Raw genomic sequence first — 24459 nt, 5'->3', positions numbered from 1 at the left:
GTCCCTGGGTGGGACTTGACACCTTCCCAGCAGCTTGACTTGACTTGGTAGCTTGACTTGGAGCTCTGTCTACTGGCCCAGGGGCTTCCAAAGAGCACTCAGCAAAGCCCTGGGGTCCTGCGGAGATGTATTAGGGGTACCACAGGCATAAGGCGGGGCCCAGGATCACCCCAACCAGGACCAGGCTCTGAGGTTAAAATGACAGCTGGAATCATTTTGAACCATCATAGGAAACACCTGTTCAGGCAAGCATCATCAATGGAGATTAGATCTAAGGGGAAATTTTGATGAAGTGCAGCATAGTTGTGCATGGTCTTTAATAAAAAGTCTCCCAGATTGCTTGTTAGTTACATGAGAAAAATATGTAACCATACAACAGAAAAATCAGACACTTTGACTGGCTGATCAAAATAAACATCACCAGTAAAAGTCGGATGGAGGTTGTGTTTCCAGATGTGATTGCCTGAGAAGGACGTAGTATCGCCTATGCAGTTCTCTGGCTGAGACTCTATAACCTTGATCTAATTATGAAGTAACCGCAGACCAACCCCAAATGAACAATATTCTATTAAAAAGCTGGGGAGGACTGTATTCTTCAAAAATACCCAAATCATGAAAGATAAAGGCTGTGGAAACATTTCAGATTAAAGGAGACTTGAAGAGACATGTATGTAATATTCAACCCTACACTGGAGGCAACATGTGATTAAAGGATATTATTGGGTCTAACGACAAAATCAGAGTATGAACAGCAAGTATTCTATCGGTGTTAAGTTTACTGAAGTTGATACCTGCACTACGATTAATGAGAGAATATACTTATTTTTCGGATATACACACTGAAGTATTTAGGGGAAAGGGGCCATGACAACTAACTCTCCAAAGACTCAGAAAAAAAAAAATGTGTGTACATTACAGAGAAGGCACTCGAAAGACAAGCCAACAGGTCAATCTGAGTAGAGTATATGCGTGTTCTCTGTCCTATACTTACTCTCACAACTTTTCTCTGTGTTTGAAATTATTTCCAAATGAAGTTTTTAAAAACTGAAAAGCATTGTTCCCTATGACACTTAGCCTCCGGGCTGTAGAAACGTGTTGAGGGCAGGGGGTGAGACTGGAGCGCCTGGCCAAGTTTAGCGAAGGTGGAGCACTGAGGGAGGGCGAGGCCCCCAGCCTGGCCTATGAGAAGTGGGCCCTCGAAAAGAGCTTGGAGGAAAGGTGATGCCCTGGTCAACCACCACCTACCCTCCGCTTCCATGAGGCCCTGGAGCTGGTCCCCACGCCAACAAACAGGCTTGTGGCAGCGAAGTTCCACGAAAAGGGATTTATTGCCAAACTTCAAGAAAGGCGCTTCATAAGCAGAAGGCATGGAATGCCACCCTCCTCAAGGAGGCAGGCCAGGCAGCCCCTGTGAATTCCCGATCCTCTCCCCTCCCCTGGAAGCTGGCTTCCCCCTCGGGTCCAGGCTGCCAAGGCACAGGAACCCCACAGAAACCAATGGCATTAGGCCACTAAGGTGATCCCAGAGCTACTTGCTCAGCCTGGTCACTTACCAGAGGAGGAAACTGAGGCTCTAGTCCCAGGAAGGAGGCGACTTGGCTAATGCTCCAGCCGGCCCAGGCTGCTGGTGGAGCAAGGCTGTTCCCCAAAGGAAGACTGCAGGGGGCCACGTGACTGTGGGCCCCTGGCGACATTCTTGCTCTCATACTGGAGACAGATGGAGAGACAGGCAGACTGTGGCGTGGGAGCCTAGTCTGTTCAAGGAGTGTGGCTTAGGGAGGCCAAGGCAGGCTCACGAGCCATGACCTTGCTGCTTGCCTCCATCCCTGCCCAGTACAGGCCGCAGAGTGGACACGTGCCCCTCCCGATCCCTGGACACTGCCCTCAAGAACCAAGGAGAAGTAAAGAAGACAGTGACCTGTGCCGGTGGGCCTCAGAGGGCATGACTGGTGGCTGGGGGTGAGGCAGTGGGCAGGAAGGCCAGGCACGCAGCTGTGACCCTCCTTCTCTTTCAGTAAACAAAAGTGCACTTGCAGAAACCCCTGAGCAGGCCTGTCAGAAGCTGCGCCTACTCCCACAGGCCCCAGGGAGAGTGGCTGTGGCCCTCAGGGCCTCTGCACCTATAGACTGCCCTCAGTCCGGCCGCTGAAGCAGGATGGAGACTGGATGTGCTCCTGGAGCCAGAGACGATGGCGGGAAGGGGCTCGGGAGAGGCCCAGGGTGCAGGCACGGACCAGGAAAGGGAAGGAGCTAATGCTCCTTCCACAAGGAGGTTCAGGAGGAGCAGTCCCTCTAGCCTGAGCCAGAGGGGTGAGGGGAAAGGGGAGAGGGAAGTGGGTTCAGGTCCCAACACACTCCCATCGGCATTCGAAGAAATAACTGGGATATTGGACCTGTTTGGGTTGAGAAGCAACCACAGAGACCCAGCTATAAATCCCATGTGGGAGGCACAGAAGTTGGGGCAGCTTCTCTTCTGAAGGTTGATTTATAATGAATTACATACAGGATGTTCTGATGTCGACATCGGGTTCACCTGTACAGGAATGTGCAAGGCTGGACACAAGCGGGTCCAGGGGCAGGGACTAGACTAGAGACCCTTCGAGTTCCTCCTCCACCCTGGAGTCCTCCAATCACGGCTCACCAGAGGGGAAGGCCTGCAGAATAGGAAACAGGCCCAGGGAGGGGGCCCACAGCTAATGGCTTTCTCACACAGATGCCTCCCACCTGCCTTCAGAGGCCCTAGCTGGGTTCCAGGTCTCACTCAGCTGAAGGACAAACCTCTAGTCTAGACCCAAGGCCCCTGCAGCTACTAGGAATAGGGGGGTGGGGAGGGTTGCTTATGGCTTGAAGCTGCCTCTGCCTGGGAACATCTGGACATGGAGGCAGCAGGGGGGCTCAGCTGTGCTCTATTCAGAAGTCAGGAATGTAAACTATTGAGGGCGCAAAGCAGAGATGACACCGCCCTCAAAAACCCGAGCGCTATGCCAGGGCCCTGGGGCTGTTCGGAACGATCACGCCAGCACAGAGGTACCGCATGTGTGCTCCCAGCCCAAGCCCAGAGCCGGAGGCCCGGCCAGACAGCAGCCCTGGGTGGCACCTGGCACCTCTGGCCAAGGCAGGGCGAGAAGGATCCCAGGAGTCTCTGCAGGTCCTGGCCAAACCCTGACATGCCTGATGGCCCTTCTACAGCCTGGAAAGAAGCACATTTCTCGGCAGGGCTGGGCTCCGATGGACTGAGCCGGCCAGGAGGGACCATGCTCTGGCCCGGCAGGCCCTAGGGTGCGCTTCTCCTGTAGAGGGTCACCAGCTCCTTCCGCTTCTCCCGGAGCCCAGGTGCTTCCTGGCTCAGCTCGCCCAGATCTCTGATCTCCTGCAGGACCTGGGTGGCCTGCCTCAGCTGCTCCACAGCCTGGCTGAGCAACGCCTCGGCATTCCCAGCAGCCGGCTCACTGCCCAGCACCTTGTTCAACAGTTTCTCCGTCTGTTCCGAGGCCACCTTCACCTCCAGCTGGGCCCGATACAGCTGTTCCCCAGGCTGTCGTGGACGTCGGGGGCCTTCCCCGAGCAGGTCCCCCAGGGAGGAGCAGCGGGGATGGAACTGAGGCTGCAGGTCCCAGCGGGGCAGGGCTGTGGACGTTGTTGCATCCTTTGGGGGAGTTCCTGGGGTGCCTGCGTCCTGGGATGGCTTGATGGGCTCAGGGCTGTCATCCATACCATTCACCGAGACCTGTGCTGGGCCTTGGGCAGAGGTCTCAGAGGCCCCAGGACTCTGGGCTGGCCCAGAAGCCTGCATGCCACTCATGGAGGCTCTCAGTTTCTCCGATAAGATCTTGGGTGGGGGTGTAGGGGGCTTCCCACCCTCCCTAGGCACGGCCTTGGAAGTCCCAGAATCGGGCACCTGGGGCGGTTCTGTACTCTCAGGGTCAGGGGGCTCCTCAGGGCTGGGGCTCTCCCAGCTCACCTTCAGTTTGTCAGGCAGGACCCTGCTGGGGGGCTGCTCAGAGCCCCTGTCCTCCCCCACTGGAGTCTCTGAGTCTTCTCGGCTTTCAGGGTGGGCCTCAGAGCTTGCTGGGACAGGGGTGGAAGCTCTCTCCCCTACAGGGGTCTCCACTCCGTCACCAAGACTGGTCGTCTCAGGCGCTGCGGAAGGCTTGGTAGGAGGCATGGGCGGCCGGGGTGTCTCCCGGGGCTGGGCTGCACTGACGTCATTGCTGGGGGCAAGCACTGGCAGCCCGCTGTCAGGAACATCAAGGTCCAGGCGCGAAAGCCCATCGGATGCTGCACTGGCTACCTGGGTGGAGGGGCAGGATATGGGCATCAACTTGGATGACCAGCCACTGGGTCAGGTGTGCCCACCTACAAGGTATTCAAGCCCTCCCATCCAGGCTGCCCAGACCCCTGGCCCCCTACTCTCCATGCGCTCTGCTCTGGTTTCCAAAGCCACCTGATTAGAAGCTAAAGTGACTCTCTGATGAATCCTCTCCTCTCTCTCACTTACACAGAGTTCCTGGTTTTGAAATCACAGGCCAGGAAGCCAGAGCTAGGGTGTCCTCTCAGCACCCCAGCCTGGCTTCTTCCAGCCTGTGTGATAGGCCGCTCTTTTGAATGGCAATTGTGCTGGCCTGGGTGGCAGGGGACATAGTTCCAGCCCTGTTTTCGGGCCCGTACCTGGCTGTAGGCCTTGGGAGGGTCCCTTCTCTGCAACCACCCACACAGGGTCCCCACAGTCAGCAGGCGACAGGACCAGAACTCACAGATGGGTCTCCTGCATCATCCTGAGCTCACTCGCCCTGCAGACCTCCGTCAGGTCTGCCAGCCCTCCGGGCCAGAGCTCTCCAGCCTTCGCCTGCCCAGCTGCTCAGCAGCCGGTGCCCACTCTCCTCGTGCTGTCACATGTGGCCCCAGACACGGGCAGCCCCAGACCACAGCTGAGTGCCAGAGGAGAACAGCTGCACCCAGCAGGCAGCTGTCCCCACCTGGCCCCAGGGGCCCACAGGGACACCCAGCAGCCCCACAGTCATGGGGACAACTCCCAGGGAGCCTCAGAGAGCCTGGAGCGGGGCTGGGCAGGAGGCCCTTCCCAAGGTCCCTCAAGGTCCCTCACTCCCTTTTACACACACAGGGTGACCTGGCCTACACATGCTCTCAGTCACTGGACACGAGTCCCTCCCTGAATTCTTCTCAGAGGGTTCCCCTCTCCAAGGCTGGCCTGCCCCACACCTCCTAGGCCTCCTCCCTCAGACATGCCTTTCCTCTCTGGCTACTTCAGTCACTCCCTCTGCAAGCTTTTCTCCCTCAGCTGACAGACATGAACAGGCTATCTCATCTCACCAGCAAACCCTCCAATGACCTTGGCCCCTTTCTGTCTCCCTCTTTCCCCACCATGGTCTATCTCCTTCTCTCCAGCACCCCCAGCTCTGCACCCCATGACAGCCCTAAGCTGACTCCTTCTCTGAGAAAATATGCTGTAAACGTCACCATCTGCCTTTTCCTCAGTCCTGCCTCGTGACTTGTGGCTGCCAACCCGGCTGATGACCCCCAGTCCTGTGCCCTTCTCTCTGGACGTGCCACTCTCTGGCTTCCTCTTCCTTTGCTCCCTACTGCCCCCCATTCCCCAAAGGCAGCATTTGCTGAGGTTCTTTCCTGGCCTCCAAGATCTCTCCCCCAACTATCTACACCCATCAGTAACACTGGTCTGACGAAGGGCTCCTCCCTTCCCCCTCCCCCTTGCCCATAACTTCTCCCACATTCCCTGTGTCCAGGGCCTCCCTTCGCCGGGTCTCCAGGCTTGGGGGCACTCCTGACAACCCTCCCTCTTTGTCCAGTCCGCCTCACCGAGTTCTGAATTCAATCACAAGCCCAGGTGGCTGTTGCTTCCCAGTGTCTCTCCCACCAGCCCCTCCCTTTTCACCCCCTCCTGGAGCCTAGAGACCCCACCCCTGCCTCTATTTCCTGGGCCCCTGCCTTTCCCTCCATCAACCTGACCCATCCTACCCAGGGCCTCCAACTGACCCCTGGAACGCACCCTCCCATCCATCCTGCCCCCGACTCCTGCTTTCAAGGCCTCCACAATTTCCTCCCCCCGACCCCGCCTTCCCAGACACATGTCCCAGTCAAAGGGACCAGGCACACCTCAAACTCCCCTGCCCTGGGCCTCAAGCTCGCACCATTCCCTCCACCCAGGACCTCCCTCACTCCAAGTCTGCCCACTGAAGCCGTTCCCATGCTTCAAGGGCCAGCTCAGGTGTCTGTGGGTCCTCTGTGGTCCCTCCTGCTCAGCCTCCCTGAGCCGCCCTCTGTACCAAAATTAGACAGCGCTGCTTGGAGCAGGCTGTGGACAGGTCTCTTCTCCAGCTGGAAGCTGAGCTCTGAGAGGCGGGGACTAGCCTCAGGCTCTCAGTTTCCCTCCAGCACCAGCTTGGGTTAAGGCCCGTGGGCTCAACACGGGAAGCAGGCGCACCCACGCCCTGAGCACATACAGCACACGCGCCTCCACACCGACACCGCGCATGCCACTCAGGCAGCCCGATACCAAGAGTGCTCAGGAAAAAGGTGGCCCAAGCCCGCTGCCACCTAAGGAGCCGTGGTCCCAGGCTCATCTGACTCCCAACCTTCCCAAGCTGGCGCCAAGTCCTTACCTCCTTCAGGTGGACCCTTGTAGGGGGCCGGCGCCGCTGACCCCCACGTACGCGGCCCCGTGTCACATGCTCCAGGGCACAGCTCTTGTCCACCTTTACCTGGGAAGGACAGGGAACCACGTCAGGCCCCAGCAGGCCTTGAGGAGGGGAGGAAATGCCCGGGCGTTAACCTGAGACTCAGAGGCGGGGTCTGCACCTGCATCCTTGCTTGACAGGGTCAAGTGCCCCAGCTGTCCCTCTCTTTGAGGCATCTCCCTGCTTTTCTCCCTGCCTCTACACAGCCTGCGTCGTCTCTCTGCAGTCTGAGGCTCTCCCTCCTCTGCAGCTGCTCGCTGTGCCTCAGTCTTCCTGCCCAAATGTGGGCTATCAGCCCTCAGCCCTCACCCCTCAGTCCACTGCAATATGGAAGCAGCCCTGAGGCTGCTTTTGTGCTTAGCTGGGGGGAGCGGGGAGAAGACAGCCCATGATCCCCTAGTACCTGGCTTCCAGAAAAGACCTTCCCTGGCCCCAGTCACTCTCCCAGGACCCCTGGGGATAGCTCAAGAAAGAGCAGGGCCTCCACCCCCAAGGGTCGGGGAGTCTGGGGGGCAGCAATCTCCTCTCTAAGGATAAGGAATGAGGGTGAGGAGTAGCCGGGAAGCCACAGGAAGAGTCACATGGGAAATCCAGACTCTGAATCCCGGAGCAGCCTGTCCCTGCGGTGGGGGGGTGGGCTAAGACTCTTCTGCCCACAGGGGAGGCTCAGGCCCACCTGAGGGTCTTTGCAGTGGAGGAGCTGGTCCTGCTCTGCCAAGGCTGTGGGCCGAGACCCAGCCCATGCTCCTGTGGCCTCCAACACTCTCTCCCCGGAAATGGGGACACTTTCCCAAGCAAGTGAAGGGCTGAGCATGGCACAGTCACGTAAGACGTGATCCAGGAGCCATGGCTGCGAGGCAGGGAACCTGGGTGTTAAGAGGGAACTTGTGTGGGAAAATTCACTCCCCTTGGGTCTCAGTCTTCTGCAATCCAAGGGGTCACTCTAGGTGGCCCCCAAGTCCATTTTTGCCCAAACAGCTATGAATCCATGATGTCAAAGATAAACCCTCCCTAGGAGATCTGGCCCCCTGGGACACCCTGCCTGCCCAAAGCCTGATCATGGCCCTGCTGCCGTCACCACTACAGCACAGGGGGCTGGGTGGCCACTGCAGGCAGATAAGGAGGCCCAGGGTTAGAGCCAGCCAAGCTTGGACCTCACCGCCCAACTGAAGAGTGAGCTGTCAGGCTCTCAGCTCACCCACAGACCTCTCTGCTGTTTCCTGCTGTTTCTGGCTGGGGCTGGGTTGGAAAGGATGCATGGCTGCACCCAGTTAAATTCTACCCCACCACTTACCCACGTTTTAATTTAAAACAAGTTACTTAACTTCCTTACACCTCAGTGTCCTCATCTGTAACATGGGAACACAACCACCTACTTTGAGGGGTGTTGTGAGGATTAAACGAGGTAACAACCACAGATGCCCCAGTGTTTGTAGCAGTGACATAATCAAGGGGTTGTCAGGGTGGGGTGGGGCAGGGTCCACTCTGAGATCACACACATGGTGGGAAAGGAGACCCAGAGCCGTCCACAGGACCTCATCGCACCTCGTCGAAAGCCTTGTTCTTGCCTCGGTTGATCCCTTCATTGAGGGCTTTGATCCAGGATTCCTTCTCCTCCCCGTTGGGTGCCTGGAACTTGATGTCGCTGACCTGCAAGGGGCATGCGTGGGGTGGATAGTAGATGTTTAAAAGGGTTCACATTTGGGGTCTTGAGGAAGCTTCCCACTCTGGATTGAAGTCTGCCCCCGCACAGCTGGTCAGGAGCAAACCACAGTGACCCCCACATCAGGTCTGACACTGGGGCTTCAGAGCAAGGGAGGGGACAGATCCAGCAGAGAAGGGGCCCTCTCCATGTATACAGCTGCCAGAGATTTGGATTCGAATCAGCCTTGCCCAGATCTGGTCTCACTCCATGTGACTCACCCAGATCAGCTGCCTGACCTCTGAGTTTTCTCTGTAAAGTAGGAGTAGTCCCAGTCTACTTCCACCAGACTGAGTACAATGACAGAGGTGACAGGCATGAGGGGTGTCCACTGGTGAAGGCCCACTGGAACCAGGGCCGCCCGCAGCTGCCCAGTGGGCCCCACAGCCAGTCCTGGACAAGTGAAAAAGTCCCTGGGTCTCCTTTCTGGCCTTGAATCACAGACTGCAAGAGAGAAAGGGCATTAGGGGGTCAACTCCAGCCCCCTCATCATATAGATGAGGAAAAAGAGGCTCATCAGATGGGATGGGACTTGGCCAAGGTGGCCTAAAGTAATACCATAACTTGACCTCACACCCAACCTCATCCCACGCCACCCCATGGGTTCCTTCCCACCTCAGGCAGGAGCTCCGAACTCCTACATTAGAATCAGAAGGCAGCTCAGAGAGGCCCCTTCCTGCCAGGCCCCACAGTCAGACAGGAAACAGCGGAAGGAGTGAGGCCACAGAAACCAAGGAGCCGCCCCTATGGTGGACACAGCAGTAGGGCCTCTGAGCTGCACAGACCAGCACTCACAGCTGGCTGACTCGGAGCCTCAGGGAGCTATGAAGATCAGTGATGTAGCAAAGTGTTAAACGTGGAAGTGGGCACAGAGGGGGTGCTCAGTAATAGGAATTATCACCATTTCTCTCCTTCTGGACAAAACAGTCCTAGTTTCCTCATCTGGAAAAAGGGATGACACCGCCTACCACAAAGCAATGCTGAGGGAATTAAACATGACTAAAGCCACAGCCTGGCACATAGTAGGTACTCAGTAAATAGTTACTGAATGAATAGCTAATCAATGAATGAACTGGCCCAAGGTTCCCGTTTTGGGGCCGCTGCCCACTCTGACCTCAAGATGCCCTAGTTCTTTGTCGGGCGGGTCACCAGCTGCCCATCCCTGCCCGGGTGTTAAGATAGCGCCTTCCCTCCTGCTGCTCTCCCAGTTATGTAACATGCAGCCCGCCTGGCCCCCTCAGCATCCTTGTTATATAACTTCCTCCTGGCTGCCTCTGCCTTCTCCTCACACAGGGCCCTGGTCCCACCCACCTCCCCACGCCAGGCACAGCCAAATGCTCATTTGCATGACCAGGGTAAATTTGATCCTGGCAGCAGATCGGCAGCTAAGTCGAAAACCCCAGGGCACCTTGGCAACTGCCTCAGCCCAGCCATCAGGGCCAGTAGGGGCTCAGGAAGGGACAGCGCTGCATCTGGGCTCTGAAAGGGCCCATCCAACCCTGAATGGGGGCTGCGAGTAAGGTGGCCCAGGGCAGCCCATGAGCCCAGCTACACTTCTCCTGCTCACAGGCCCTGAGTTGGTGGGGTCCTTGCCTGGTGCAGGACTTAGCATCCCAGAGAGCTTGAGAGGCATACACTTGAACTCAGCAACAGATGCAGCAAGAGAAAGAGCACTGGCCTGAGAGTCAAGATCACAGGGTCTAGTCACACCAACCTGCAATGAGACCTGCACAGGTCTCTTTACTATGCAGGGCCTCAATGGGACAAAAACACAACCACTGGACTCAACCCAAACTGTGACCCTTTCCCACTGACAGCCCACCTAGGCAGGCTGGGGGGAGGGTGTTGGCCCAGGGGCTCCCCTAGGAGAGGGAATACGAGGTTAAATGGGACCCAGCCTCACCCTAAGGAACCCTGAAATCCTGCTGAATGAGCCAGGCATCCCACAAGTGTGGTCCGAATAGGGACAAATAGAGGACCAAGAAGTTGCTCCTCTTGCCCCACCCCTGTGTCCTGAAGGCTGCACACGTCCCTCCTCAAGCCCTTCCTAGCACAGGCCCCGCTAGGAGTTTAGAAGCTAACGGGACTGGACACAGAGAAGGCCCACACATGGCTGGAAAAGGGGGGAGGACAAAATGGCAGAGAGGAAAGAAGCAGGAGGGGGAGAGAGGAGGCAGGAAAGAGGAAAGGGCCAAGCTGGCTGAAACCAGCGGGGCAGCAAGGCCCAGCAGAGGCCACCCTGCTTCCTGGCAGCGTCTGCCTGTGACCTCATGGCAGGGGTGTGGGGACAGGGAGGCAGGAGAGAGAGGGGAACGCAAGACACTGGAGTCTTTGTTTATTTGATTAGAGGGAAAAAAAGGCGGCCTCAGGACCAGACAGCCAGGGTCATGTGACCTCCCGGCCAGCCTGCAGCCTCCCTGAGGAGGGGAACACCCAGGGCGATAGGAAAGGAGAGAGGATGCTGGGGGGGGGGGGGGGGGGGGCGGGGCTGTCTACCATCTGGCCTTTGGAGAGCGCCCACTCTCTGTGTGAGCTCCTGGGTGCTGAGGGTCAGGGGCCCTTGAGCCAGAACCAGGGTGGGCTGCGCTCCCGCTGCCCAGCAGCCCCCACCAATCACCCCACAGCCCCATCTCCCCGACCCTCGCCCTGCTCCCAGGGTCACCCAGAGCTGACCTGAACTCTTGGCACGATTCAGGGATGAAAGGGAGGGTGCTGGCCGAAGCAGCTGACAATGCAGCTGCACAAACAGGCCTCTCGGAAGGTGATGCCCCCCCCCCACCGTGGGGCCCGACCCACCTGGCCCACCACCAGATGATTCTCAGAGCCGCGAAAGGAGGTGGCCCACAGAACCGTGCTGGCAGAGGACAGAGGAGCAAGGCCCCCTCCACCTCACACCCACATAAGCTCACTAAGGGACACACAAAGACCCAGGCAGCCCCTGGGCCAGGCGAACACTCAGCGGCACATAAAGAGGTGCACACACGCCCATCAGGCACACAGGCAGACCTTCACATATAGCGCACTCTACACCTCTCCCAAATACACACACACACAAATACAGCGCCACTGAGAGAGGAAGTGGACCTCCAGGACAGGGTCGGGGCTCCAGGGCCTGAAAGACCAAAATGTGGCTCTCCCCTTCCTCACAGAGCCCTAAGCATCAGAGGTCAATGAAACCTGCCCCTACCCTGGCACACCGCCACCCCCAGGGTCAGAGCTCCATGGTGGCTCCCTTGCCCCCACCCACCGCCAAGTGGGACAGAGGGTTAGTGAGTAAAGCATCATGGTCTCCTCCAGGGCCCAGAGCTCCGGGGACCACAGAGGACTGGGTTCCTGGCCCTTAAACCTATGAAAGAGACAGAATGGCTTCGGGCAAGCCCAGATGAGGCCCACTCTCCAACCCCCAGCCTCTGTGACTCAGCCCCGCTCTGCGAGGCTCCACGTGACATGCAGAGGTCGGGGCAAGGCACGGCCCAGCTGCAGATTGGCCTGAGCTGGCGAGAGGCGCTGTAAATGCCAGCCTCCAATCTGATCTCCCTCCTGACATCTGTGAAACTCGACCACATGTTAACACCCAGCCGGACTCCCTGCCAGAGGTGTGGGATGCAAACAGCGAACCTCATCCACACACACAGCATGTCCCAGGGCAAGAACCTCTCAGGCAAGAGACTTCCTCCAGCTTCAGCCAAGAAAGAACAGTGCGAAGGGAGGAAAGCTGGGGGGCTGCAGGTCCGAGCACTGAGCCTAGGATGAAAGGTAGGAGAGGTGGCCCACCCAGGAAGGCCTGGGATGAGGAGAGGGTGTGGCCGCCTGATTACGTCAGGGTGTCAGAGGCCTGGTGGGGTGAAGGCCTCATCCCCAGCTTTCTTGCCTCAGTCCTGGGCCTCCTGGGTACAGGAGATGGCCAAGGGCCCCACCTCCCAAAGGCTACTTTCCAACTACAGCCTGGGAAGGAGGCCCCAGGGCCTAGAAGGGGACGGGGGAGCAGAGCTCTCAGCAGAGCTCTAAATGCGCCTCCTATCAACCAGGGGCTGGGGCGACTTCAAGATAAAAGCAAGCCAGGGGTCCAACCTGTGGCAGCCCCTGGGTCTGAGCCTCAGCCACATTCAACAGAGAACCGGCAGACTTGCATCCAGGGGCCCAGCCTGTCTTAGAGAGCCTCCCAGGGGTGACCTTCCCCAGCAGACCCTGGCCTGGAGGGAGGTCAGTCAGCAGCAGGCCTAGCCCTACCTTGTTCCCTGGGGACCGCAGCAGGATAAAGCGGTGTTTCCGCTTGAGGAGGGCACGAAGGTCCTGGCACTTCTCATAGCTGCCCAGCTCCACTGTCTCCACACACTTCTGCTCATCCTGGGGAGGGAGACAGAGGGGACATGGTGAGAGCTAGATGCCCTAGACCCTCAAACACCCAGGCCCTGCCCCAGACCCTGATCCCACTCGGTGAGGGCACTGCTTGGTCAGAAGGGGCCCTCGGGCTGCCAATCAACCACCAAGATGCAGCATTCAGACCCTGGCAAGGAGACGGTGTTCAGTCCACGCTGGTTGGAGGGATGCCCTCAAGGCTCACCATCCATGTGAGAAATGGGGCTCACAGCCTGAAGGTGTGTAGCAGGGCTGACTCAAATGTGCCTAAGGTCAAAGGAGGAAACGCAGAAGCTAGAAAGGCTTAGGAAAGTGTGCCTGGGAGTCCATGCAGGCCCAGAAGCCAGGCAGAGACCTGTGAAAGAGATGGTCTGGAAGGAGGAGCAAGTTGTCACAAATGAGGGGAAAAAAGGCCTTCCAGGCAGAGCCACAGAGAGAAGCGTGAATAAGGCTGTTTGAGGTTACACAACCTGCCTTCACCACAGTGATCCAGAGTTGACTTCCCCACTTGGCATCTTCCTCTGCTGACCCTTGGCTTGGGGTGAGAGGCCACTCTCCATGGCCTGCACAATGGAGAAGGCAAAGGTTCCTTCAAGAGTACCCCCTGAGTCTGCCACCGTGAGGCCTCATCACTAGTAAGGCTGGTGGCCAGGACAGCGGCCAGCCTCTTCTCGGCCACCCCTGGACGCTGGCTGGGCTGCCTTTCTGCCTGCCAGCCCTGGCCCTTGAGTGTTTTCTCCTCGTGGGCTCTACCCACCAGGTGCCTCTCCAGCCGGCTGTCTGGGACACCCTCCTCCCTCAATGGTGGTCAGTTAGTTCCACTTCCAGGGGACACCCAGCTGGAACAGCTTCCTGGGTGTGGCACACTCTCCCCCTGGAGACTCGAGGGAAGTAGATGCAGTCCCTGGAGACTGGCAAGCAAGTTAAGCAAACTCTTGCTGTTGGACATCATGCAGAGCATCCAACCAGGGACCGCCTCAGTGCTCCACAGTTTGGGGCGGAATATCTGGGAGGCAGTGACTCGATTATTTGCAGAGGAAATGCCCCAATTTCCCTCCATGATAATTCGCATATACTAAGAAACCCTGACACTTAGCGAGCACTTTTGCATCCCCAATTCTCCTGAGTCCCTCAAGCACCCTGAAATCCTAGAGCCCCAGTATTTGTCTCATTTTATAGAGGAAGAGAATGAGACCTGGAGGCGAAGAGATTTGCCCTTGGGCACAGACCCAAATATAAGGAGCAGGGCCAAACGCAAACACCCATCCTCTGACTCCCAAGCCAGAGCCCTTTGTAGCATACCACACTCCTCCCAGCCAGAGCCAGAAGCTGGACAGTGCCCTAGCAGCAGGCTGCTCTGCACCAGTGGTCCTCCAGGTGTGGTACCTGGGCCAGCAGCCGCAGCATCACCTGAGGACTTGTTAGAAATGCAAATTCTCTTGAATAAAAAAAAATATATAATATATATATATCCCACAAGGACTCAGAGGAAAAAAATATACAAATCAATTTTCACTGCAAAGTAAAGGAGCTATTACAGTGGAGGATTACTGGACTGAATGTCAATATTATGACATAGTATGAGTGTGTTTCGTGTTTGGTAATTGCAATCATTGTTGTTTTTGTTGTGGTCATCCATTTACAATGCTTGGCGTCAGTTTATTTATCTCTTGTAAAAATAAAATACAGTGTGTGTGTGTGTGTGAAAAAAAAAAAGTTAATGCAAAGTGTATCTGGGGACCAGCGCTGGTTTGCACATTATTTCCTACAGGTCTTCGTCAAGATGTAGTTTAAATTAATCACATGTTCAGTGAATAATGGTACAGTTTTTGTAATCTTTTTTTTACCCCTATGTTACGTTTGTTCTGGTTAAGTTTATTGAAATATAATTTTCTGTCTGTTAAATCTAATAATAAAAAATTGGATAATTGGAAAAAAAAAAAGAAATGCAAATTCTCAAGCCCCATCCCTACTGAATCATAATCTTGGGGGAATGGGCCTGGCAATCTGAGTTTTAACAAGCCCTTATGCAAAAATTTGCAAACCTCTGCTCTATACCAGAGATTCTCAACCTTGGTGGCACCTGGTAGCTTTAAAAAACCCCAGTGCCCAGGTAACATCCCAGACCAATTACATCAGGATCCCTGGGGGATAGAGCTCAGACATCAGTATTTTTCAAAGCAGATGATTGTACAGCTAAGGTGAGTAACCACTGACCTACTCTCTCTTCAGCCTTTCAGGGAAAGGGGAACAGGTGGCCAGGGTGGCCTGATCTTTCCCATCTAGATTCAAACAGGTGTCTTTTCCCATTTTTGCCTCCACGCATCTCTTTCCAATCCTTAGTCTCCAGTCCCTTCCAGGTTCCTGCACTCAACACAAGGGCTGGTAAAATCCACCTGCTCCAGGAAGCTGCCCTGCTCACCCGCAAGAGCCGAAGCCTCAGTGCTCTCTCCCTCCTCTAAGGGTCCCCATCAGAGGGCACTTCTGCAGGCATCTTACTAGGTACTAGGGACACCCTGTCATGGGAAAGAATGGTCCTAACTCCCTGCTGAGCCATCTCTCTCTACCCTCTGCTGCATGTGTCTGCTCTCCTTTCTGTTCCCCCTACAGCACCCTACAAGGGGCAGCCCTCAAGAGGAAAAGTTTGCTGAACTGAATGCCTGACTCAGAGTGAGACTCCAGAAAGGACGTCCCCCCGACCCCATCCCAGAGAGAGAGGCTCACCTACCCCATGGGCACAGGCCTCCCCCGACTAGGCAGCTACTGGCCCAAACATACCCTCCTCTGTCTGGAAACAAAAGTCACTCCATCTCCACCACCCGGCTCCCCACGGCTGCCTGACCTGGGTCTCCTCTCAACCTGAAACGCTGAATCATCCGGCCCTTCTGCATCTCAGAAAAATCGGATAAACCAGCAGACACAGGGCGGGGGCAGCATTTTTGGAACGTCAGCCTCACTGACAGCAAAGAAACAGCCAAGAGTCATTCGCACTCGCCTAGTTCCTTACATCAGAAAGAGGAATTGAACTAGTAAGCATTTCTCAACTCCTTCTCCTGCGCCAAGCTCCCCCACCCCCGAGTGCTAAGTTCTTAAAACTGCCCTGAGGTTTTTAATAGTGATTTTTTTTTTAAAAGCATGATTTAGACTTTTTGTGTTTAGGGGATATGAAATCCTTCCTGCTTCCCAGACGTGGGCCAGATGTAGAGAGGTGACCCAGGACAAGTCTGGTAGCGCCTGACGACGGGCTGACAGCTGGGGGGCCTGTCACTCAACTCTTATGGCAGCTGGGACCGGAGGAAGCTGCGACAGCCCCCTTTATTTATAAAAATAGCCCCCTGCTGCCGCCACAGCACATCCTAATTCGGTGACAGCGGCAGTAGAGAACATCTGGGGGGCTGTCTGCACCATTCACCCCCTTGGCCTCCTCCGGCTGCTTCTCTGACACCCCAACTCCATGAGCCTGGGGACTCGGTCAGGAAAGGTGAGATGCTTCTCAAAGGCAGCTCCTTTGAACACCTAGATCTTTGTCGGTCTGCGACAACTATGAATTTGCCAAGACAGCCTGAGGCATGCTGACAGAGGCTGATGGGGAACAGGCAGGATCCCCCTTCCTCTGCCCCCAGGCCAGTTCTTCCCCGTGTACTCCGTGTGTCAGAGTCATACAGTGATAGCCCAGTTGCAGTGGACAGGCCCTCTGAGAGCCTCAACCCCAGCACATAAACAGCATCTCCAAGTAAAGGCCACCTTTTCGCCTTGGGTCTTCACGCAGAACTTTATTGACACTTATTTAACACACAACTTCCACATCCTGGGTTGTCCAAGTTCCAAGCCTGCTGAAATGAAAAGGGGCACAAGCCTGAAGTGGGAGGATATGAGGACTGTGAGAGGCACAAGGACGGCAGAAGCGGCAACTGGCAGCTTGATGTCAGAGGAGAATGCAAAGCTGAAAAGTACAGTCTGGCAGTACGGAGCAGCCTGATTGATCATCAGTGACTCTGAGCCACCAAGGAAAGACTCCGTTTAGGCCAGCACCTTCTGTTGAAGGGCAGACAATATCCAACATATTTTAGAGGACTTCCACCAAGAATAAGTTTTAGAGTTTACTTGCTGGCATAGCTGGATGGAGAGATCCCTGACTTTGGTTCTAGACCTGACCTTCATTCACTGAGATGTTGAACAGGATTTGAGCACCCTGGGCCTCAGGGTGCTCCTCTGTAGAATGTGACATGATGACCACTCTTTTTTTTTTTTTTTTTTTTTTTATTTATTTATTTGGCTGTGCCAGATCTCAGTTGAGGCATGCAGGATCTTCGTTGCCGTGTGCAGGATCTTTAGTTGCGGCATGTGGGCTCTTAGTTGCGGCATGTGAGGTCTAGTTCCCTGACCAGGGATTGAACCCAGGTCCCCTGCATTGGGAGCACGGAGTCTTAACCACTGGACCACCAGGGAGGTCCCCATGATGACCACTCTTAAGGGACTATCGTGAGCATCGTCTGAGAGGTATGTAAGACCTCCAAACAAGCATGAGCAACAAGTATTATTTCTACTATCATTACTGAGTGGAGCAAGCTTCAGTTTTCTGGAAACTTCCCAGATGTGGAACCTACCCCGGGACAGGGAGCTGCAGTGTAGGTGGACAGCTGAGGAGACACACACATCCCTGTGTACATATGCTTCAAAGAGCCCCTCATCCAGGAGTCCTACACTCGCACCTAGAGGCATCATCCTTGTACCACAGAGACCCAGAGAAGACCAGGCAATCGCCCAAGGTTGCACAGCAGGTCAAAAGCGAAGCAGGCCTTCCAGTCCGGGTTCTGGAATCCTCTTCTGGCCTGGGCTGCCCTCACTTTGCTCCCTGACCCGGCACCCCCAAACTCAGGACCAGGCAGTTCCTTACCTCGTTCTCGTAGACCAGCAGCTGGGCCTGGCAGAGGAGCAGGTAGCGGTCTTTCCAGAGGCCCAGGAAGCCCCCGCTGCTCTTCTTGATCCAGCCAGCCTTGTCCGCTGTCTGCGCTCCCCGAGGCTTCTGGCCCCCCTCCTTCACGCCCTGTAACATAGCATCCGGACATGCCGTGAGGGTTGCTGCCGTGAGGCCACACAGGGATGTGTCCCTCTGCTGGATACCTACTGATATCACCCCATTTGAGCTTCCCCACAACCCCTGAGGCAGATATTCTCAATCCAATATCAGAAACAACAGTTAATAACAGCAGCCACAACAATAACAGCTGCAGTCACCTTATACTGAACCACTGTATTATGTTTTACCCAAACTGTCTCACTTAACCCATGCGACTACCCTCCCAGGTGGTAGCATCATTAGCCACATGTCACAGCAGACTGAAGCTCCGAGAGGGGAGGTGACTCGCCAGAGTCACACCCCTGGAAGGACAAAACCAGAATTCAAACTGGGTCTCTCTGACCCCATGTTCTCCCCTCCACCATTCTGCCTCCCGTGTATTCATTCAACCTCATCAACACACGCTGTACTGAGCACCTACAATGTCACGGATGCTGCAGTAGGCAGGGAAGAGTAAAAATAATGCATCTTTGCCCTCATAGGGCTGGCAATGCGGGGAAGGAGGAGCTGAACAAATAAACACCAGACATAAATACATTAACAACCATGAAATGCTATGAAGGAATCCGTGAAGGGGAAGTGAAGAGGAGGGAGTGCGAAAGGACAGTGGGGGACCTGGCTCAGGTCAGGGTGGCTCAGGAAGGCCTCCCAGAGGAAAGGACGTTCACGCAGGATCAGAAGGATGGGAGGAGGCAGGCAGGCAGAGTGGTAATCTTCCTCCCTACCCCTGCCCTTCTAGAGAGCCCACTCTGCAGCCCCTGCATCCTACCCCAAAACAGGAGGTTCCACTGCCCTAATCCCTGCCCCAGGCCGGGACTTTAGGGTAGCCACCTTGTCTGGCGAGGGCTCCAAGGTCGCTGCCTTCGACCACAAGCAGGTATAGGAGGTAAACTCAAACCCTTCCCTAGGACATGGCAGCCACCCTGGAGTCTCCAGGCCAGTCACTGACATCTTGTGCCTCTTGATTACCTGCTTGAGTAGCTGGGCGCCAGGTATATGCCTACCAGATGGGGTCGAATTCACATTTAGTCCCCAGAACCCAGTACCATTCCTTTACACATAATGGGTGCTCAAGAAATATCTGTGAAATGAAAATAAAAATACACCCAATTTGCTAACCACTTTGCTTCAATGACTGGTACCCACAGTGGTGAGTGTGAAGGGGAGAGTGGAGGAGAGGGGGGCTAAGAGCATGTCAGAATCTACAGGATGCTAGAAGGAAATCAGCACTGACTAATTCTGACTGCTTTATAATTTACATAAAGTTTAAGAAAGGGGCTCCAGTTAAAGGGAGCATATCTCTCCCCAGGGATACCCTGTGGCCACAGCTGCCTTTGGAAGGACAAGTCCAGACAGAAGTGTGGTGGGCTGTCAGGGGCTGGACAGGGCATGGCCTCCCTGCACTCCATCATGGCAGGGAATCCCCAGTCCGGTTCTTACTATGGCCCCCTCCCCCTCTGAACTGCATACTCCAGTGGTCAGGAGTCTGAGCTTTGAAGCCCAAGTCACGCAGACCAGAGGCAGGTCACTTGGTTCCTCTAAGCCTCAGTTTCTTCATCTGTGAAATGATGATATTAACAGAAGTTGCAAGGATTATAACTCCGTGAGGGCAGGGGTTTTTGTTTTGATTACTGCTGTATCCCCAATGCCTAGACAGTGTCTGGCACATACTAGGTGCTCAATAAATGTTTGTTGCTGAATGAAAAGATACGACATACAAAGCAATGCCTAAGATACCCTAAACTTAGTAAATGGCAGCTGTCATTATTGTTACTGTTGTCACTGCCATCCTCTCTGGCTCTCTGGAACCCCATCCCTGGGCCTGGTTCAGAATTCAGGACAAGCCCTTTCTGGGCTTAGCTGCTGGGCCTCAATGCTCCCAGGAGCTCCAGGAACATGAGGTGCCCCTCAGGGTCTCTCCCTAACTTGTAGATGGCAAGAGAAATGGAGAAGTGGAATGGTCCCAAATGGTCTTCCTGGATGGAGAAATGAGGAAGTGAGAGGCTTGCTGACAGGCCAGTTATGAGCCACCCTGATCAGGGAAAGAGGGGACTTCAGGGCCCTTTGACAAGAAGGGGGAGGCTCTAGCATCCTACCATGCACCCAATGCCCCCCCCATCACCAGAGACCCTGTGTTCAGCCCCATGGGCTGTGTGACCCGCTGGGGCCTCATCCACACAGAGACCCCTCCATGCTGGCCCCCACCAGGGCTGGAGGGGTAGAAGTGGGAAATGGGAAACCCCACCTCAACATCTGCCATGTCACACCCCTCCATTAGCAACTACAGCAGCTGGCCACCCCCTAGGCCTGCAGACTCTAGGCGTCTCTTAAACAAGACTGCGGAGCATGCTGCCCAGATCTACCTCTGAGCTCCAAGCTCGCCTCCTGTTTGCAGAGGCCCACCCACGACCCCCTGGGATCTCACATTCCCCCTCCACTTGTGACCTCCCCTACTCACCTCACCCACAGCCTGAGACGTGAAAACTTCCTGCCAGCTGGAAGCTCCCGGGGGCCAGGCTGGAACCTGGTACCCAGACCACCATCCTCCCGGCATGTAGCGGAGAAGTGCCCGGTGAATACCATGACTGGATTAGCTAGGGAAGCCAGTCCAGAGCCTTTAGGGATGGGAGTACCAGGATGGCACTGAGGAGAGAAGGCACTTGAGGATGAGGGGAGTGACAGCTGAGGGGCTGGAGGTGGCAAGAACCAAAGCCCAGGGGAGGGTCTCCTTGCCAGAATCAGCCACAGCAACAGCCACCAGAAGACAGGCCTGGCTGGAGGTCAGAGTCCTGCCATCCTTCACCAGCCCCTCTCCCTGCCCCTCAGACACTCTCCCACCAGGGGGCCGGAGATGCCCCAGTAAGTTTTAATAAGCGGGCCCTCCCCTTGGCAGGGCTCACAGGGGAGGTTTTGTCCTGCTCAGCCCAGTTTCTCGGCCTCCTCTCCTCTTACTGACCAGCTGACCACTGTTCTTCCTGTTTCGCTCTCTCTTCTCCCACCCATCCTCACTCAGGCCCTCCCCCCCGCCCACCGCGAGCAGCTCCTGAGACACCCCTGGGCACCAGCCTGGCTCTGCTTTGCCTGAGATGGGAGGGCCTCTGGGTCATTCATTAAAAATAAAAAAAAAAAGAGGAAAAAGATACCAGGTCAGTCAGCCCAACACTGTGCACAGAAAGGAGCATGTGGAAAGCCACAACACAGGCCATGACAGGGAGACAGAGACCAGCAGAAGAGAACTTGTTGGCACCTCACATCACAGGGAGCTTAGGATAATGACCTTTGCCCTTTGACTAAACCCCATGATGCCCTGACCAAACTCTGCTAAGAACCTACCATGTCAGAGCCCTGTGATGGGGCAATCAGAGAGAGGAAGCACAGGCTCTGACCTGGAGAACTTCCAGTCTGATGGGGGCAACACAGACCCTGCATAAGGGAAATCCCCAGTCTGGGGGTTGGGTAGGCATCCCCTGCTTGAGAGGATCCCAGCCCACTGGGAGGGCTCTAGCAATGACCCAGACGGATACCCCGGTCTTGGCTCTCTGGTAGGGTAAGGACTTGGGGTTAGTTTGGGAAGCCCTTGCAGAAGGAAGGGTTTTGGTAGGACCGTGAGGAGGGAAAGAGACACACATCTTGGCTCAGAGAAGAAGGAAAGGCACAGAGGGTATCAAAGACCCTATACTCTCAACCCCTTCACTACAGGATGAGAAAGTGCAGGCCAGAAAGGGTCGAAGATTAGCTTAAGGTCACAAAACCAGTGCTGGGACAGGACACTGCCCTGCCTCTCTCTAGATGTGTTAGGGCAAAGGAGCAGCCTGGTGCCACTGGAGGCCAAGCCAGGGAAAGGCATGACTGAGAGGAAGAGGGGCAGAACCCCAGGGCGGAGATAGGAAAGCCTGAGTCCAGCTGCAACAATACCTCACACTGATAACTGAAGCTTTCAAAGCTTTTGCACATAAACCATCGCATTTCTGGACTGCCCACCTCCCTCATTTTATAGATGGGGAAACTGAGGCCCTGAGAACACAAATGGTTAGATGCCCCATGCCCAGACCTACACTTCTGCACCAAATCTCAGCCTGATGGGGACTACCAACCCATTGCATGGAGGAGGTCACTGAGGCTGAGGGGGCTTGGCATCAGGGTTCCTGGGGCATGGGGAGGAAGTTCAAAGCCAGGGGGAGGACTAAAAGCAGCCATTTGGGAGTGAGGTGATGAGGCCAGCCCGGGGTCATGGGGCAGAGCAGATGACTAAGATCTAAGAGGTGTTTTAGAGAAAGGAGGATGGGCACTGAGGCCTGGAGAAACAAGAGGAAGTTAAGGGGAGAAGAAATGAGAGGAAAAGAGGGATGTCACAGGAGGGGCGGGGTAGGGAACAGGGAGCCCCCGGCTGTGTGGGGAGGTGGTGGGCAAGACCTTAGATAGCCCAGATGTGCGGGGAGCTTTTGGTATCTGGGAGTCAGTAAGTGGCAATGTTAGAGACTCAGGACCAGAGAGTGTACAGGGTTGGGCTGACCTCCAGACGAGCCATTGGCCCAGGAGGCCCCAGGAGAACTTCCCTTAATTGGGGGCCAGAGCAGATCAGGAGATGGAGTAATCCTGTCCCAAATCCCCTGGGAGAAGAAGAGGGGCCACAGCCAGACAGCCCAGCCCTCACAGCAGGGGTGGGGAAGCCCCACCCCTGTCAGCAAGAAACCACAGCCAATCATAGTGGCCTGACTTTGCCCCCTATTTCCACCCACTCTGAGAGAAGGGGCTACAATCAGGACCCGGGGAGGAGACCAGGCCCTATATTTTATAGAAGAGGAAATGCAGGCTTAGAGGGGAAGTGACTTATCTACCATCCCACAGAAATGCAGGGCCTGGCCTGGAGGGAACTCTGACAGATACCCCAGCTGCCCCTGGGCAGTGGTCCCAGGAAGCAGGGAGAGGAGCACTGATGGGGACACAGGCAGCCTGGTCCCCAGCTGGCCAAGGTTGCCCCAAGAGTGAAGGTTTCATCTTTCCTCCCCACTTATCCAGGCAAAGACACATCTCCTCCCCTCGGTCTGGGAGGGGCAGAAGCTGAGACCCCCTTGGGGGACCAGAAGCAAAATCCTCTAGCCACAGCAGGCCCCTCCCTAGTTTATGCATTCCACAGTCACACATTAAGTGCTGGCAGTGTGCCTGGATGAGGGGGCTACTGAGAGAACTGAGTTTGCAAGTGAAGGGCAGGGGTCACAGAGTGCCTGACCCCACCCCAGACCAAGAGGGTCCTGAGGGGGAAGAGGGAGGCTCAAGGGGCATTGCTGGTCCAGCTGCCCAGCTCCTCCAGGGAGTCAGCCCTCCAGGGATGTGGGGAAGGCAGGGGCAGGGATCAGCCCCTACAAGGGCCTGACACCCAAGCAGGGGAGAAGGTAGACTCACAGGGGAAAGGGGACTCACAGGTACTTAAACAGGGGAGAAAACGCAACTTTTCCAGTCCTGCGGCCACCAGACAGGGTCACAGCCTCAAGATTCCTTGAGACAGGGACTCCAGAACCCACAGACCCACCACAAAACACACACACACACACACACACACACACACACACAGTGTGCCCTAAGGATCCGACGTGGACGGTACAGGGAGTCAGTGGTAAACAGGGTTCGAGCCCAGCAACCTAGGACACTTTCAGCAAGTCATCAAACTGACCAGAGCCTCAGTCTCCCCATCAATCCAATGGGAACAATAACAACCACCATGCCCATAGTTGGTGAGAGAAGACAGAAATAATGAAGGAGGATGGGTCTGCGATCCCTACCCCCGCCTCTGCTCATCTCATTTGCCTAGGCTTTGCCTGGAGACCCGCGGGAGAGGGGCTGGCTGGAACAAGGGCCTGAGCCAGGGACCCCAACCGCCGCGAGGGTCTCGAAGACCCCAGCCCAGGTCCCCCGACTGGCCCGGCCCTCACCTCCTCTTCCATGACGAGTCCTCTGAGGTCCGGCCGCTCGACCGCTCGGCCGCTCACTCCCGGCGCCGCGCGGTCTCCGTTACCTCCATCCACCGCCGGCCGGGCGGCGGCTCTGTGCGTTCTGTCCCGCTGGCTGCCGGGGGCCCAAGAAACTTCGGGGGGGCGGGGCCGAGGGCGGGGAGAGGCTTCCGGGGGCCGGGGGCGGGGCCCGAGGAGGGGACTAGCGGGGCCCTGAGGCCCTGGTCTGGGGCGGGAAACTAGGGCCGGGGCCGGGCTGAGGGAGGAGCCTGGGCGGGGCCGGGCGGGGGCTTGGGGACTGGATGGAGGAGCCGGAGCTGGAGGAAGACGTGGGTGGGGTGGGGAACCGGGCGGAGAGAGGTTTCCCTGACTCGCGGAAGGAGAGGGACTGGAAAGGAATAAAGGGTCCGGGGACCGGCAGGGGGAGGGGAGGGGGCTTCCGGCCAGAGGCAGAGGCGAGGGAAGCGGGCGGGGTCCGAGGGCGGGGCCGGGGTGGGGCAAGACCGAGAGAGCGCCCGAGGAGGTGGCGGCTTCTGCATTTCAGGTCTCCTGACTGAGTGGGCTGGGGTTGCCTGGTCGGGCCAAGCCGGCCTGGGCGGCCCAGAAATGGGGGCATCGAGAGAGTCCTTCTTTCCTACCTGACGCTAGGGTAGTGGC

General features: G+C 56.2%; 1 protein-coding gene across 1 annotated transcript; it reads right to left on the bottom strand.

Annotated features, from left to right (window-relative positions):
* Positions 1-1309: 1309 nt before the first annotated feature.
* Positions 1310-23910, bottom strand: PLEKHO2 (pleckstrin homology domain containing O2). The gene is made up of 6 exons (XM_068553590.1): positions 23785-23910; positions 17672-17821; positions 12646-12762; positions 8259-8363; positions 6639-6737; positions 1310-4291 (listed from the first exon to the last, which is right to left on the bottom strand). The coding sequence occupies exons 1-6, from the start codon at positions 23794-23796 to the stop codon at positions 3275-3277; spliced, it is 1500 nt and encodes a 499-aa protein (XP_068409691.1). The 5' UTR covers positions 23797-23910; the 3' UTR covers positions 1310-3274.
* Between the last annotated feature and the right edge of the window lie 549 nt (positions 23911-24459).

Source organism: Eschrichtius robustus, chromosome 1 (assembly GCF_028021215.1).
Source record: "Eschrichtius robustus isolate mEscRob2 chromosome 1, mEscRob2.pri, whole genome shotgun sequence".
In the NCBI taxonomy this organism is placed as follows: Eukaryota; Metazoa; Chordata; class Mammalia; order Artiodactyla; family Eschrichtiidae; genus Eschrichtius; species Eschrichtius robustus.
This window is presented reverse-complemented; position numbering and strand designations above follow the sequence as displayed.